Source organism: Talpa occidentalis, unplaced genomic scaffold (genome assembly GCF_014898055.3).
Source record: "Talpa occidentalis isolate TD23 unplaced genomic scaffold, MPIMG_talOcc4v2.1, whole genome shotgun sequence".
Taxonomy (NCBI): Eukaryota; Metazoa; Chordata; class Mammalia; order Eulipotyphla; family Talpidae; genus Talpa; species Talpa occidentalis.
Genome location: NW_026555331.1, coordinates 103867472 through 103883830, shown reverse-complemented (window position 1 = coordinate 103883830; position 16359 = coordinate 103867472). Strand labels below are relative to the sequence as shown.

Sequence of the window (16359 nt, the reverse complement as noted above, 5' to 3'; positions counted from 1 at the left end):
CATTAAAAATTCGCTACAGAAGTAATAGTTTTAGCTTAAAAATCCAGTCTTCTTTTCCTATTTTTACAAGAAATGCTTGATAGAGTTTCAGCTGCTTAGTCAGCCTTGGGGTGATTTATTTATTTTTGATTTCTTTGTGAATTATAGAAATCTTAACCTTTTAAAAAAAACTTAGTGAAAATCAAACAATAAAGAAGAAAGAGTAAGCAGATATCCTGTCCTCTTCCCCCCCCTTTTTTTTTAACATTTTCCAATTAGCAGCTGTCATGTGACCCCTGACTGAGCTAGCCCCTCCTTCAAAGCATCCAGCATTTTCTCAATTTTAACCTTTGAACCTCACTAATAATAAATCTAAATGCTGCTTGCCTATAAAGGCAAGCCAGTAACTTCTTGCTCATAGTTCTTTTCATATAGGGTTGCTGCTGTTTTTTATGGGTTAAAATAAAACACATTATATACTGGAGCAGTTCAATGGAGATTTAGAAATCTCCCCCCACCCTTTAAAAAAAAAAAAAATGGAGCACATTTACAGGGATGGATGAAAGTAGAACTTGTAATCATGAAAACTGCACTGTTTGTGAATTAACTCTGAAGCACTAGACCTGGTTTCAGATTCATTTGTAATCATATTTAAGGTAGAGAATCTTTCATTTTTTTTTTTAAGGGGTGAGGTTGTTTAGCATCATGCTAAATTCTCCTGCTAGCTTGCATTTCAATTTTATTATCACATAATATCATAGTATGGTCCTAGAATTGTGTTTGTGAAATTTTATAATTTTAATTGCAGGATCCAGGTTATATAGCTGGAGGCATAATCCACAGGACTTCACATACCTCTGGTTATGTTATTCTTGCTGTTCTGGATTTACACCCTCTGTTAGTTTATCTTTCAGTCAGTACTCACTGGTAAATTGCTAGCCGCATTTTTATTCTTACTTTTAAAGCAATAAATATTTTTGGAGTCTTAATGATAGAAGAGCTATGCGTCAGCAGGAAAGAGACACAATTCTTGTCTAGAATTAACAGAAAAAAAGAAGAAAGGTGAGAATCCTGGAATATTTTACCTCGTCTAGGACACATCTGATGTGAGCTTTGTAACTTCTTGAAAATGTTTTAAGTCAAAAACAGGGAATAGAGATTGACTGTGTTCACTAAGAAACAACATTAAGGGCCTAATTTAGTGTGTATTGGTTGGTGTTTCAAGCCTTGCCTCCCTTTATATCTCTGTCTGTGACTTTTTTCCAATGATAGGTAAATTGTGACTGTGATTGACCATTTGCTTCTTCATGTAAAAATATAGACTCAGTTACTAGGGCTTTTTTTTGTCTTCAAATCTACCAGAAAATAAGATTAATTTCACTGAATTCTACAGGCAGAGGGAAATACAGAGTTGCTTTTTAGGTCTCTTGGTTTTTCCTTTGTGACCGTCTGACCCAGGGTGCCACTTTAAATAGCATAACCATCTGCTGAAGAGTAACTAGGACATCTCAATATAGGGCATACTTGTGGACACTAAACTATTTCCCCAAATGTTGTCATGTTTTCCAGCCTTTTGGAAGGAAGAGTATTTGCACTTGTGTGTATTGGGGTCTGATGGCATTTGGTTTCCATGCATTGATATGGGAATGTTGTGGACTGGGGCACAGTGAAGCATGATCAAGGCAGGCCTACTACTTAGCACCCACCTCTCCCTAGGAGTGATAAGCAGTTTAGGAACACAGCACCATGCCCAAAGATGTTCTATTTCCACTCTTAGCACTCCTTGTTATCTATGTGTGAAAAGCATGCTTGAGGACTTCCTTAATAAGTTTTCTCTTCCATGGAATGAAGGGAACATCCCAGAAACATGTTGACAGATGAAAGAGGAAGGTGCTTTTAGGAGGCAGGCTGCTGGCTTGGTTGCTGCAATGACTTGAGAGGTCACAGATAAGACAGCAGCAGAGTGAAAGAGACAAGGTGAGCAGATGTGGCAGGGGTATGGCTGTCCTGAGCTGCAGGGCCTCTGTGGTATAAATTATGTGGAAGAAGCAGGGTTTGCCACAAGCAGGACAAAATAGTGATAAAGAAAACTTCGTTGATCATTTTTTTTTAATTTCATGATCTTTTTTACCCTTCCCACCCCCCATATCAGGAACTCCTTTGCTATATAAATAGCACACACTTCTTGGGGATATCTCCCTCCTCCTCCCTTTATAAGTTAGATTCCCTATGGAAAAATAGGATAGAGAACTGTTTGAAATAATCAGATTGCCTTGGGGTACATTCCAAGGTAGTTTGCTATTGTAGAGGTTCTGTCTTAACCTCTTCAGTACTTACAGTAATGTCAGCAGAACTTGTTTCTCTAAAGAAATGGAATTACTTGGTCCTAGTTCTGCAGGGTAAAAATTCCACCCTTCTAAAGGTGGAATTTTTACCTCTTTGGACAGGTATCCTGTAGAAGGCATTGGAAAACATGGTGAGCAGCAGCAACCATGAACAGGAGCAACACCTTCAGGTTGCGAAGCTAAACACTCTTCAGAAGAAACGTTCACTTAGTCATTACTGAAATTCCTTAAATATGTCTAGGGCCTCCCTGGTGGCACAGGCAGTTCAGCGCAGTGCTGTGGGGCTGTCTGCAGCCTCTGCAGTGCGGGTTCAGTCCCGGCTGGCTGCGGAGATGCCCACACGGCGCGGCAGACCTCTCCTGTCTCACCTGCTGCTCCCCTCAGCAGTGTGTTTCAGTCGGTTTGCCTGTTCTACTCCCCGCTCTGTCTCTGGTGAATCCTCTCGCCCTCCCATGTGTCTTGCCTGTGCCCCAGGTCTTATGGGCATGCGTAAGTAAATCTTTAAAAAAAAAAAAAAAAGTCCAATATCCACAAAGCAAAACTATTGGAAATTATGCTTCTGAATAAAACATTTAGGACAAGCAGCTGGTGTGTTACCCAGTAACTATTTATTGAACCCCCTTTACACATCCTGCAAGGGTAGGGCACATCCTTCATCTCAGTGAGCTTATACTTAGTTTGAGTTGAAGGGACCAAACTAAAGTCTGTAAAATCCGTTGAGGAATAAATGCTCAGCTTGAAGTGAGAGCTGGAAGTATGGAGATAGTTTGAAGAAAAATGCATGACTGCTGGTAATTTGCATCATCTGGGTAAGGGAGGTAAATGCTCTCCTGGGAGGGAATGTCTCATGTTGGGGTGGCATGGAGGTGGGACCGCACAGACCAGGGAGAGCAGAATGTGGCTGCAGAGTGGGAACAAGCTAAGCCAAGGCACTTCTGAGGTCTTGCATTGGGGAACCAGTGTAAGTACCTGAGTAGCAGGATAAATCAAAATTCCATTCCTGGGGAGAGTAGAGTCAGGTTTGATGATACAGTAATCCAGGATGAGGTGATGGAGGCCTGAACTGCAGCTAAATAGAAACAGTTAGAATAGGGAAGAGTGAGTGAACTTGAGTTCAGTTACCAGCGTTGTGCACTGGTGAAATACATGAGTACTAAACCAGCCTCTACTGAGCATGGTTTTGTCATTCTTTGACTAATAGTATCTATAAATCATCTGTCTGAATATCAGTTTTTACTGTAGGGTGTTATAAATGTTGACTGTAGAAATTTGAATTAAATGTGCCTTCACTCTGGAATGTAAACTAAAATTTGTTGGAAGAAATTCTTACTATCAGCTTCCTAAACTCTCCTTTGACTCTCTTGCTTTAAAAAATGAAGTATACTGTGCAAGAGGAGAAGCAGTAAGTCCTTGAATTAGGGTAACTCAAAATCACACCCACATAAGCAAGTTATAAAGTAATGAGGTTGATTTCCATGAGCTGCTAGTAGACTTGGTATCTTCCAGCAGGTTCATGAATGGTGATGTTAAAATTCATGGGAGATCATAGGGATTTTTGGTGTCAGTTTTCTCATTTAACAAGTTAAGAGATCAAGATTGGGACAATTAATGAATAGGTACTAATAGTAAAACACTGAGGTGGTCAAGTTCCTCTTGTGCATTTTATGGGAAACTTTTGAAATGATAGAGGAAAGGATTCCTAGGAAGTTTCAAATTGGAGATAATAAAAAGGAAAAGGCTTGAAGAAAGTATTTCCATCTTTTAAATAGTCGTCTAGTTTTCATACTACTGTAATGTTTATGAATAATTGGAAATTACCAAATTTTGAAATAATTGAAACATCACAGTGAATAGTTGGAAAACTGGTAAAGTCCACTGGTTCTGAAGCTCAGTGTATTTTAAATTTGTGTGAATAATATTACTTTCATATATGCAAAAGGCTCTTCTGTTTTGAAGCATGGCTATATGTTTAGAGAAAGGACACTAGTCTTTCAACCTAACACCTGTTGCTGCCAAACAGATTGGTAACTTCTGAAAGGGGTAGTACATCAAAATACGTTATTAGTGTTCCAAGTGTCGGTGAAGGCAGCATTCTTTTACCATATGGTTTATGGGAAGTGAATTAATTTAGGATTAATTTACTGGAGAAATGAAAATCATGGTGCTGAGAAGGGTTTAAGTCAATATTGGGCCCTTATTTGTAAGATAACACATTGAAAAAGAGAGAAGATTTAATTAATGAGTAAACATGGACCAGTGTTTACCATTGCGTTGGATCGTCTGTTTCACTTTATCAAACTTTCCCCCATTTTATTACATAATCACCTTCATGCTTACTATCAATTGAGGCCTATGGTTTTAATTGTAAAATAAAAGCTGTTTTAATAAAATGGAAATTGAAAACAGGCGTCAGAACACAACTGCTCAGTGCCACTTTACCATTATTTTCTCGCATTATTGAGCAAGTTTGGCTTTTTGCTTCTTTGACTGCCGTATTACATTTTGCCTTGAAGCCATCCATTTTGCAGATATTGAATTTTTTTTGAGTACTATTTTTATAGAATAAGCATCACTACACCTCTGGATCTTGATAGCATTACTACGGGAGGAGAACGAAGCTTTGTGTTAGTAATTACCTAACATTGTCAGAAGCTGACTGCAGGCCTCTTTCTAGTGATAACAGAATAACCACATAATGTAGCTTTATAGCGCATGATTAATAGAAAATAATTACACGTCCTACAAAGGGATGCAATATTTCTTATAAATTGACTAGAATGGTTTCCTGTAGATTAAAGGACTCTTCATTATTTTATCAGTCCTCCTGAAGTACAGTCACTTGCCTATGTTAGCATTTCAGTTGATGTTAAGAGCCGAGTTGGGTGAAGGATACCAGATGGCAGACCTTCTTGTACCTGAGCTCTTGTGTGACAGAAAGATGACATGCCATTTCCTAACCTTCAAAGATTTAGATGGCATGGTATGGCTTTGTCTCTCTATTTTGTGTTTATGAACAAGATATGGTTTGAGGGCTGTTTGTCTTTGAACGACCCACCTGTGACTTTCAGAACAATACTATAATTAGTGTGTGGACCGCAAGACAGCGTTGTTTGAATTGCATTATTTTCCACTGTAAGTAATGTATCATTCCAAATCACATTTGTTTGCGGGCAGCAAGGAGCGAAGGCAGAAAAAGGCAGATTTTCTTCTTCAGAAGAAACACCCTGTATGATATGGAGTCTTCAGGCTGAAGTTTAGAATACTGCACTTCAAGAAGCGTCTTCATTTCAATTTATAGGCTGCAAATGGTTTAATTGGGATTCATGTTGCTCAGGAGGCTCATACAGAGGATGGTAATGATAAAAGTAAAAGCTTCTGTGTTTGCAGTCTTGTCGACACACTCTAATGGTTGCAGTGTAAATCCATAAATTTGCCTACTAGATTTTTGCCTCACCGTATTTTATCATACCTCTTAATTCCACACAGGAGTATCATATTGAATCCGTTACAAATGTAAAGTAATAAGCATTCTGGTTTTTATTTTTACCCTTCCTTTGATTTAAACCTGTGATATTTTAGAGTACTCTTATGATGTGTGCATTTCATATGTTTTCGCTTATTTTAAACTAGTTAAAGGAGCATTTAAGAGTATGTTAGTCTGAAGCTTAAATTTGTCCTAGAACGTTACTTTTGAGGGATATGTTTCCAGCAGAGTAACTCTTCCCTCCCTCTGCCACTCTACTTTCTGTTTAGTGCATCTTAACCAGTTACCATCATGGAGAATTCTCTCAAGTGTGAAGTGTAGCATCAGTCCTTTATTGAAGTGATTTGTTGACATCAGTTTCTGAAATTTGAATATGAGTGAGCTTTTTGAGAACAATAATCAGCCCTTAATTAAAGGTACAGGTTATACCTGAAGTAGAATATTATAATGTAATAGGAACTTTTGGAATTTGAATCTAAGATTGAAAATAGCATGGGGACTGTCCCCTGAAAAGCAGGTTCACCCTGATAATGTCTTTTTAGAAGTCTAACAGTATAGGCCTTCAGCTTCTGAAAGGTTAAATACATTTGTTTGGTTTAAGCATTAGGCTCTAATTGTATTCATTGCCTTAAAAATTGAAAAGGGCAGTTTTATTAGGTACCTATTAGGATATAATGGTTGCTAATCATAGCTTTCAGTAAGTTGGTATTTTCTCCTGCTAAATATATCCTACATAGGTCATAGACATTGCCACCGAGTTCTGGGCATCAGACTATTTTCATTGTTGATGTAGTTTTTTCCACTCAGTTCACACTGTCACTGAACTTTTAAACTTAAAATCTGGAGTCTACTGTCCCTTAACCCAGAGCTGTGCTGTCATTAAAATATGCAGTGCAATGATGAGCCTTTTCTCCTTTTCCTTATGCCTTCTTCTTCCAGTAAACCTAATTCTGATACGTCCCACTGTTAAAAAGAGCACTTATAAACCTTAATCTTATAATCTCTCAACTGATAGCCTACATATCAATACACATATGCTAATAGTGCTACATTTTTGCTGAAGAATCGTATGAATTTCCTTTCTGGTGGTCAATAGCATAGTAATCAATACAAATGTTAAAAGTCTGTACTAGTATTAACATTCCCTCCCCACATGTAACTCAATATGCATATGCACATTTATCTATGACTCAGATGTTGGAAAATCATAGCCTATTGAATTACTTTGGGGACTGATTTTAAAAATTTATCTTATATGAAAAATTAAATTTGGAACCTACAATGCTTTTGCAGAGTATTGCTTTTGGAAGATATTTTTCTTGAAACTTGTAATTCATTTTACTTTGTTTGTATCTCACTAAACATAAATAAATTTGAGATAAAAATACATTAGTCAATCTGGCAGACATATGAGATCGGTTACAGAGAGTTCAGATGCCTAAAGCAGTAGCATATCTATCAGTGGAGGCAAAGGGGAGAAAAGGAGGTTCAGGTTTATCTCACATGGAGAAGTAATGCAGAAGTGACTCATCAATCACTTTTTTTTTTTACAGCTAGATTAATATTTTGCCTTTATAACTTGAGATACTTTTATTTCCTATTGATCTTCCACTGCTAGGGTGACTCTAACAGCACCTTTAAGTTCCTTCTACCCATCCTTTATGTAATGTATTTATGATCAATAAAAGGAATAATAAAATGTCTTAAGAGAAATTTTTTAAAAAGCTCTTTTGTAAATTATTTTGTAAAGCAAATTTTTGTATATTAATGTTTCCTTAGTCCCTGATTTATGTTTTCAATGTCCATACTCAGATAGTAGATTTTCTTAAAAGGGGGCATACAGCTGCATTCTGAATCATTCTGTCATAAGAGTTTAATTAGCAATTAAATAGTTCATTGTGAAAAAAATGCTGTCCTTGCTGGATGATAAGCTCCCTGAAGGCAAAGAGAGTCTCCCAAGGATCCTACTTGTACCCTTGTAGTGTCTAGAACAAGTGCCTGCATAGAAAAGGTGTCTCCCAGGGTGTCGTGTGCGTGTGTGTGTCTGTCTGTCTGTCTGTCTGTCCGTGTCTGTGTGTGTGTGAGAGCTGGAGAGAGAGAGAGGGAGACTGAGAGGCGAAAGTAGTGCAGGGAGGCTTCTTCCTTATGTAGTTTCATTTACTGGGTTCTTCTGAGTGACTTGTTTCTTCCTTCTACAACCGAGTAAATAAACAGGCTTTGTCTTATACTTTAATTTAAATCTGCTCACAGCATTTTTAAAGTGTCCGGAAACAAAAAAAAAGATTATGTTTCAATTTGCAGCTCCAGCTCTTGTAACTTTATAAAAAGAAATAACATTTCTAAGAAGTTGCATATAAATGACATTGTACTTACACCAGTCTAAAGGTTAATATCGCATATTGTTTTCAATTAGGAATACAATAGATATGGCTGGTGGGTAGGAGAAATGAAGGGAGCCATTGGCTTGGTGCCGAAAGCCTACATAATGGAGATGTATGATATTTGAGAGTCCTGGGTAAGTACATTTTAATCCAATAGTCTGTAATAGCGCATATGTTCTCTTGGTCTTCGCATTATGAGTCTTTGCCTTTTTAAAAGTCTTTGTAGTTTTCTGATAAGAAAAAGATTATGCTCTCAAATCATCTTCTAAAAAAACTCTGGTTTCATTTTAAAAATAACTTCATAGAATTTACTTTGGAAATAGATTATTTAGAGAAAGTCCCTTTGATAATAACCAGCTGTTTTCCCAAACCTCCTCCTCGTTAGTAAAATACTACTTTTATGGCCTTTCTAAGGATCTGAGTTAACAGAATGTTGAGTAAACATTCATTTTTCTTGGCTAAGAATATGATATTTTTTCTAAGCAGGAAAAAATCAACATTTCAACTGAAGAAAAAATTAAAATGCAACTTTTCCTTTCTGCCTGCATAAAAGGAGGATTCTTCTGCTAGGCTGCAGACGCTTTGGATTTAAAATCATCATGAACGCACTAGCAACAGCTCATCGCCTTTGTTTTGTTGAATATTGTTCATCTTTCACTGTTATCGTACGCTTTCATTATAATACTCCTCTGATGTGAAATTCAATGAAAGATATTAATGTAAATTAGATGCAAGCAGCAAAGTTAAACCTGTTGCTATTTTGAGAAGTAATAATTGTATTTTTTATTTACTCATTTGGTTTGTGTGAGGAAGTCAGCGCTATTTTATAAGTACCTCAGAGTCACAGCTACCTCCAGTATGAGTTGTAATTTCTTTTAATATTGGACATTAATTATTTTTAAGATGTAATAGATAATTTCATAGAAATTTAATTGAAAATATCATACAAGTTTTTGGTAGATGCTACCTAAAGGACAGAGCTTTATTAAAACTTTGTAGATGACTTATCTTACTATTTATTTTTCATATAATAATAATAATATGTCTTCATGGAGGAATTTTTTCTGATTAACAATTTGTTTTGTGTTATTCAGAACCACAAGAAAGAAAAAACTAAATAAATCTTCTTTCTTTCCCGTGGCTCTGCGTGACAGAACAGTGTGCTTGCTGCAGCACGTGTGCGAGCCAGACAGAGTTTGTGCAAAAGCCCTCATCAACAACATATCTGATGACGGGCTTGCCAACATTTTCTACTGTAGTTTTGTTTAAATTTAATAAAATTAAAAACTCATAAGAAATTCCATCTGCCACGAATATAATGGCATTAAAAAAATCTCAATATGTTCTCAGACTAAGCCAGCACTCTCTGGTCCTTCCTGGCCTTTGCTTTGCTTTGATGGTCCCACCCCAGAAGAGGAAAACTCCAGATCTGAATCCCTACACTTCTTAGAGCAGTGAAAAGACAGGGACGGCAGCTCAGAGAGGAGAGTATAGAAATCCCAGTGGGACATGGACAAGAGTTGAGAGGGAGGGTAGATTAATCTGACATTGGAGATGTATGCTGTGCTGCCTGAGCAAGATTTGCAGAATTTTAGCATTATCTTTTCAGGTATATTTGAAGTGAAAGGTATTTTAAATGCCTGTGAGGTACCAATGTGGCCTTAATATATATCAAAGTGCCCTGCTGATTGGATAATTATTCGGAGTGGATATAATCTCTTAATATTGAATCATTGACTAGGAGGATCTACCTTTGTTGAATTTTCTGATCTCTTCTTTATAAAGATAAAGATTCTTACTGTGCAGATAAGCTATCGTATTACTTATATAAAACTTTTACAAGTGGTATTTTGGAGTGTGTATTTTCCCATTACCCCCCAGTCCTATGGCCATCTGATTTCAGGTGTGAAAGAATATTAACTTTAGTGATTGTGGGTAAACTTCAGTGTAGATAAATTAAACATTGTCAAGGTAAAGGTACCAGAAAATAATTTGTGTGCTCGTTAGCCTCTTCCTAATGTAGAGCCATTGCAGTAGTTTTGACATCATCTTGACAAAAAATGAGACAACCAGAGAAGAATTTAGCAGACTGGTTTTCAAAGCCTGAGAGGTTGGAAAGCAAAAAGAGTTGTGATTTCCTCTGAAAAATATAGACTTGCTAGTGGATGCAGGTTTCCTGATTCTGACTTAAGTGAAGATTCTAGTCCTGGGCCAGTAGATGGCAGCAGCTTTTCATTACATATCCTACCACGTAAGCCCCCATCCCCCACTCAGATACAAACTCCCAGGGAATGTAAAACATTCAGAAGATTTCTGCCTCCTTTTACAGTTAATCCAGGAGAGGGAGTCCTTTGCCAACTGATGACCAACACTTCCAAGCCAGATAGTCTCTCTGTGACTGGTGACAATACAGAAATAAAGTGTTACTTTTGTCCAGAGCTCTTCTGGTCTTTGTTCTTTTTTAACTTGAATGTAAGTGGGATTTATGAAAGGAAAGATATAAAAATTGGAGTGACAGGGAAAAAATAATTTCTTTCAATTTGTAACAACTTTGCATATTTCATTCATTTGGAAAAATCATTTTGCATACTTCCAGGGAGAAACTTTTCTTTACACCCTTGACAATATCTCACACACTCTTCAAGTTCATAATAATATCATTAATGTGAATTTAAACAACATGCCTTGTTAGAAAATATGCTAATTGTTATATTCTCATTATGTTTGCTTAGCTTTTATTTGTTTTTCTATGAACAGTTAGAGAGCTAATTTTTTTCAAAGGTGATTGTAAGTCATATTTTATATAGCGTTTTGCTTGATTATTTGCTCTGTACTGAATTTGTACTCTATTGCCATTAGATCTTACAATAATGTTCCACTCTGCAAATTTTTAAGGTTCAAATAAAGTTTAATTGTTTGCAAACTGTTATGATGCTAATAATTCAACAGCCTGCTGTGTTACTAATGAAATTACTTTGTTATGATTAATTTGGAAAATAGTGTGTTGATTGTAGTAATTAAGCACAACAAGGTGAAGTAAATGATTCTAATGCCATCTGGCCTCCAAACTGAATGAAGAAATGAAATAGGGCTGTCATCAGAATTTATTCAAAGAAGTAAGGATAATACAAATGACTTTCATTGCTATAGGGTTTACACTTCACCACTGCTCACTCCATTCTGCTTTTGCCACTTTGTTACACATCACACTTTCTTTGTGTCACATTAAAGAATGCTATGTAAGCTAGCACTCATTTTGAATACTTTATATTATTTTAAGTTCATTATTTTACCTTGTGTTAATTTAATTACAGATAATCATATAAAGTACTGTAGGATCACTTTTCCTAATTACATTAAAGTACTATAGCAAATCACTTTTCAACCATCTGTAGGTAAAATCTATGTATGTGGGGTTTGTTTTTGTTTTTTGGGTTTTTTTTTTTTTTTTTGGCTTTTTTTGCTCTTAGTACAGCATGTTGAATGCAGCCTTTTATTACAAGAGAGATTCCGTTCAATTGTTTCTAAAATGTTTCCAGTCTAGATTTTCTCATAGTTCTTATGATTTCTACTTTCTCTGTATATCCAGTCTAATCTACTGCTATTCACTTAATAGTCTAGTACGAGCGAGGATCATGAGTGAAAACAGAACCCAAAACCGAGTTACATATTAGAGGTTCAGATTCATAGTTAAGCCACTGTAAGAAAACTTATCCTTATCATTCAGTGTAAGTGTAGTTTAAAAGCTTGAACTGTATCAATCAGAGTGAATGAAACACTGAAGATTTTAAATCAAGTCAAATGCTTTTAAATTTCATAGAAATCAGTTGTTTGAATTTCAGTTGTTGAATTGAATTATAGACACACACACTGTGTAATGCTCACTTTTACTTCTCAAGTTCAATAGCTTCGAGAATATTGAAAAGGTAGAGATTGAAACATGGCCAAGGTAGAAAATATAGCCTCATTTAGAAGTTGAAGGAATATAATTAATGTACAGAGAAAAAAAATGTTAAGATGCCGTAGTTTGCCAGTAAATTCCTGAGCATTCTGAAATACAGAGAAATAAATAAGTAAAAAGCTTTTATAAGCTTAACTTACATTCAAATGCGTAGCTTTAAACAGTTGATCCTCTAGCTTGGGAACAAGAAATTTCTGAAGAGCCTCAGCTTCTGCCAACACTACACCCTCTGCCTTGTAGTTGAGTACTTCTAGAACATCTACTGGAACCCCTGGTAGAGTAATATTTTGCTGTGATGAGATAAATACAAAATTATATGATCACAGCAACATAGGATGACATTTCATTAGTGCTGTGTCGGAGAAACTTTTTGTTTTCCCAAGTAGAATCTCCTCTGTCATTGCTTGGACACAAAAAATATGATTTATTGCCAGATTGATTCTTCAGAGTATGTGATGTATATCCAGTAAAGATTTGTTGATGAACTGTTTGGCACTCCATAGTAGCTCAAGCCCTGAGATTTAGGAAAAGCTTGACTTTTTTATCCCTCGTAGTGAAAAAATACCTTTATTGTTTAGTAAATTATCTTTCTGACCAAGAACATTCTCTTGATCAAAGAATCGTCCCTTTTACTGAGTCTTTAAAAGCTATTTCATTGTCCCCACAATACCATCAACAAGGTGATTGGATTGGATTGTTGGTAACAGAATTGACCGAGAGTGTGAATAACAAGAAAGTTGAGCATGGCAGCTAGTCTTTAGATGTTTCTTCCCTTCCTGTCCAGTGTTCAGTGTTGTCATTCTTCCAGAAAAGGAGCAGTTGACCCAGGCAGCCCAGGGTAAGTGATTGAGTTTCACTCTGCGTACACCTCACATGACTGTGTCCCGAATCCCATCTGGGCAGTACACAAGAAATCTGAGTTTGGACACAGTCTAGCTATTACCTTGGGTGGCTCAAACAGCAACTGGGAAAGTGGGGAGTTTCCAGGTTGATGTGAAATTTTACCATAATTCAATCTTGTTACTATTTTTTAATCTTTACTGTTCCTTTAAAATTGGATAATAAGGTTAACCTGAGTGTTTTGAGTCCTAAAGATAAAAGTGGCCATCAATACAGAAGTAAACTTTGTCACCCCAATGGTCAGCTTAGGTCTGAAATATTGGGAGAGGGCCTGGAAGCTGAACAAATGAGAAAACTCATGAAGATATGCAAAGGTATGAAAATAGAAAATTGCCCCAAAAGCCCATCTCTTAAGTGCTTTTCTTAATGTTGGAATCTTACAGAGTATTTCCCTGGTTTTGGTCTTGCCTATTATCACTGTATTGTTGTTGCTGTTGTTGTTATTATTATTATTACTATTATCCATTACTCCTAGAGGTGATATAAAACAGCACTTGTCTGTTTTCTGTTTATTGTCCTCAACTTTGTAATATAAAAAGATCATTCCTGCTAGAGTAAAAGCAGGTGCCATTCTACAGCCTGAGCAGCAATTTACCTCGTGTTTGAAGAAAGTGTCACCCAGGTACTCTCAAAGGAGAAAATTAATGACACCAACGTATGCCAATTAAAAGTGACTGCTTTAGAGGAGGAGAAAATGCCAACAAATAAATGGATTCCCATATACTCTGTCCCCTCCAACTCCCATGAGAGTCCACTTTGAAAACCTGGTCTTCTTCATGTGTCAAGATGATGGTAACAGTGCAGACTAGTAATAATAATAGCTAACATTCGCTGAGTGTTTACTTTTGTCATGCTATTCACTTTCCACTCAATCCTTCCAACAAAACCCTATTAAGTAAATTCTGTTATTTGTTCCCTTTTTTTCTGATTAGGAAACTGAGGACAATTTGTCCCATGGCCCAGGAGTAGTAAGTGATTCAGCCTCCCTCCCCTGCATTCAGCGCCATTCTGCTTCACAGTGCCGCGAGAGATTCACACTAAATGCTCAGTTCTATTCTGTGCATGCAGTAGGCATTCAATATGTGCTTATTGAGCACTGATGATACAATTCCTTTAAATTAGTCTGGAACAATGCAAAAAGAAGAGTTCAAGATCTGACGATGGGACAGCGAAATTGGGCCATGGCAACCACATTAAATCTGAAGCAGCTAATCCACAATTGGGAGCAAGCTTCAAAGCAGGATTATTTCTATCCATGGACTTTTGTTCTGGATGAAATTAGAAAGCCAGTCAAGGAAGAAAATTGAGAGAGGACACAGGGCCAAAGGAGACCCTTTATTAAAAACTGTTCCCATCCGCTCCACCTCCTTAACCGTCAAGCCTGAGGAAATTGGCCGGCCAGAGACGCCTTGAAGATTACTTCAAAGCTCATTGCTCTTTTTCAAATAGTTTTCAATTTGTTGTCTTGAGGAGAAGATTTAAATTGATGTATCTTTTTTAATTGATGTAAAATTTTTTAATTGATGTATCTTTTTTGATGTATCTTTGTTTCAAGGATTATTACAAGCTGGTTAGCTCTTTACCATCAATGACCACACTTATTTCTAAAACTTGCCTAATCTTATAACAAGTGACTGCTATGTCTGACATACGATTTTACTTGTTGAGATGTGAATTTACTTAAGGACAACTTTTATTTTTTTTTTTTTTTTTATAAATTTTATTGTTATATTCCCCATACAATTGCCGCCCCCCATTCTGACCCCAATCCCTCCCCTCCCGCCCCCGCCCCCCTAAAAGTGTCTCTGGTTCATAGTTTTTTGTTGATTTTGATTTTCACTTTCTTATAGTTTTTCATTTTCCTGGTCCATTATTTAAGTTTTCTAGATTCCTGCTATGAGTGAGACCATCCGGTATTTTTCTTTTTCTTTTTGGCTTATTTCACTGAGCATGATCCCTTCCAGCGCCATCCATGTTGCAGCAAATTGCATGTGTTTATCTTTTTTGAATGCTGAGTAATATTCCATGGTATATATGTACCACATCTTCTTGATCCAGTCATCTATTTTTGGGCATTTGGGTTGTTTCCAAAGCTTAGCTATTGTAAACAGTGCTGCTATAAACATAGGGGTGCAGGTGTTCTTTGGAATGGATGTTTCTGTGTCCTTTGGGTAAATACCTAGGAGTGGAATTGCTGGGTCATATGGAAGCTCTATGTTTAGTAGGTCCAGAAATCTCCACACAGCTTTCCACAGTGGTTGGACCAGTTTGCACTCCCACCAACAGTGCAGAAGAGTTCCTTTTTCTCCACACCCTCGCCAACATTTGTTGTTGCTAGTTTTTTTAATATGTGCCATTCTCACTGGTGTAAGATGGTATCTCATGGTAGTTTTGATTTGCATTTCCCTGATGACAAGTGATGTTGAACATTTTTTCATATGCCTGTTGGCCATTTGCATTTCCTCTTCAGAGAAGTTTCTTTTAAGCTCTTCTGCCCATTTTTTGACTGGATTATTTTCTTTGTTGTTGTTGAGTCTCATCAGCTCTTTGCAGATTTTTGTGATCAGAAGGACAACTTTTATTGGACTGTCTAGTACACAGTCTCACTCCTTGAGCACCCACGCTGTGCGTAGTGCAGGGCTCCATAAGGAAAGTCTTCTGTTCTTTTTTTTACCTCTTTTTAACAAATCCATTTCAAAGATCGTTTTGCACCTCAGGGATTGGAGGCTGGCAGGTCAGGGTTGGGGAGATAAGAAAATTAAGAGATTATGTTAGGAGACTAATATTAGAGGACTGGAATTTAGCTAGAGGTGGGGTAAGATTGAACCCCCTCATGGTCTAAAGTGCACCCTGAAATACTGGCTACCTTATAGCCCAAGAGAAGAGCCTGTATGAAGTTTAACATCCAGTGTAGAATCCAAAGTTTTTTCATGCTTGGTACTCAGAACACCCTGCTCTAAAGCATAGGGTGAACAACTTTGCACTGCCTGCCCTCCTGCTGCCTACCAAGTAGATCTTGGTATAAAATAACCTGCCCCTGTCAGATGAGTACAGGGCTCGTTCCTAATTCCTGGTTCAAGCACTTGCAGTCTGTAGAATCTCTATCACTCCATTTTCATTTCCTCCTCCTTCTCCTCAGAATTTCCCAAGGAACTAAGTCATAGGAGGCCTGAGACATACAATTCTTATCACTCTGTGGTGTTAACAGTATCAGTTGTGCTCTCTGCTTTCTGTGAACCCCGCAAAAGCAAGGTCTGTGGCTGTGTTTATCCTGTTATGTGCATCCGGAATTGAAAAATTGAAATGTAG

The 16359-nt window shown here is 37.0% G+C and overlaps 1 protein-coding gene across 2 annotated transcripts in view; it reads left to right on the top strand.

Annotated features, from left to right (window-relative positions):
* Positions 1-11424, top strand: part of SKAP2 (src kinase associated phosphoprotein 2) — a 155359-nt gene extending 143935 nt beyond the window's left edge. Inside the window, exons 12-13 of one of the 2 annotated variants that reach the window (XM_037509556.2) lie at positions 8222-8323; positions 8676-11424. In XM_037509556.2, the coding sequence (XP_037365453.1) occupies positions 8222-8314 (93 nt within the window). In that variant the 3' untranslated portion in view covers positions 8315-8323; positions 8676-11424. Of the gene's footprint in view, positions 1-8221; positions 8324-8672 lie in introns of both variants that reach the window. The other variant, XM_054692435.1, reaches the window with a different exon arrangement.
* The last annotated feature ends 4935 nt before the right edge of the window (positions 11425-16359 follow it).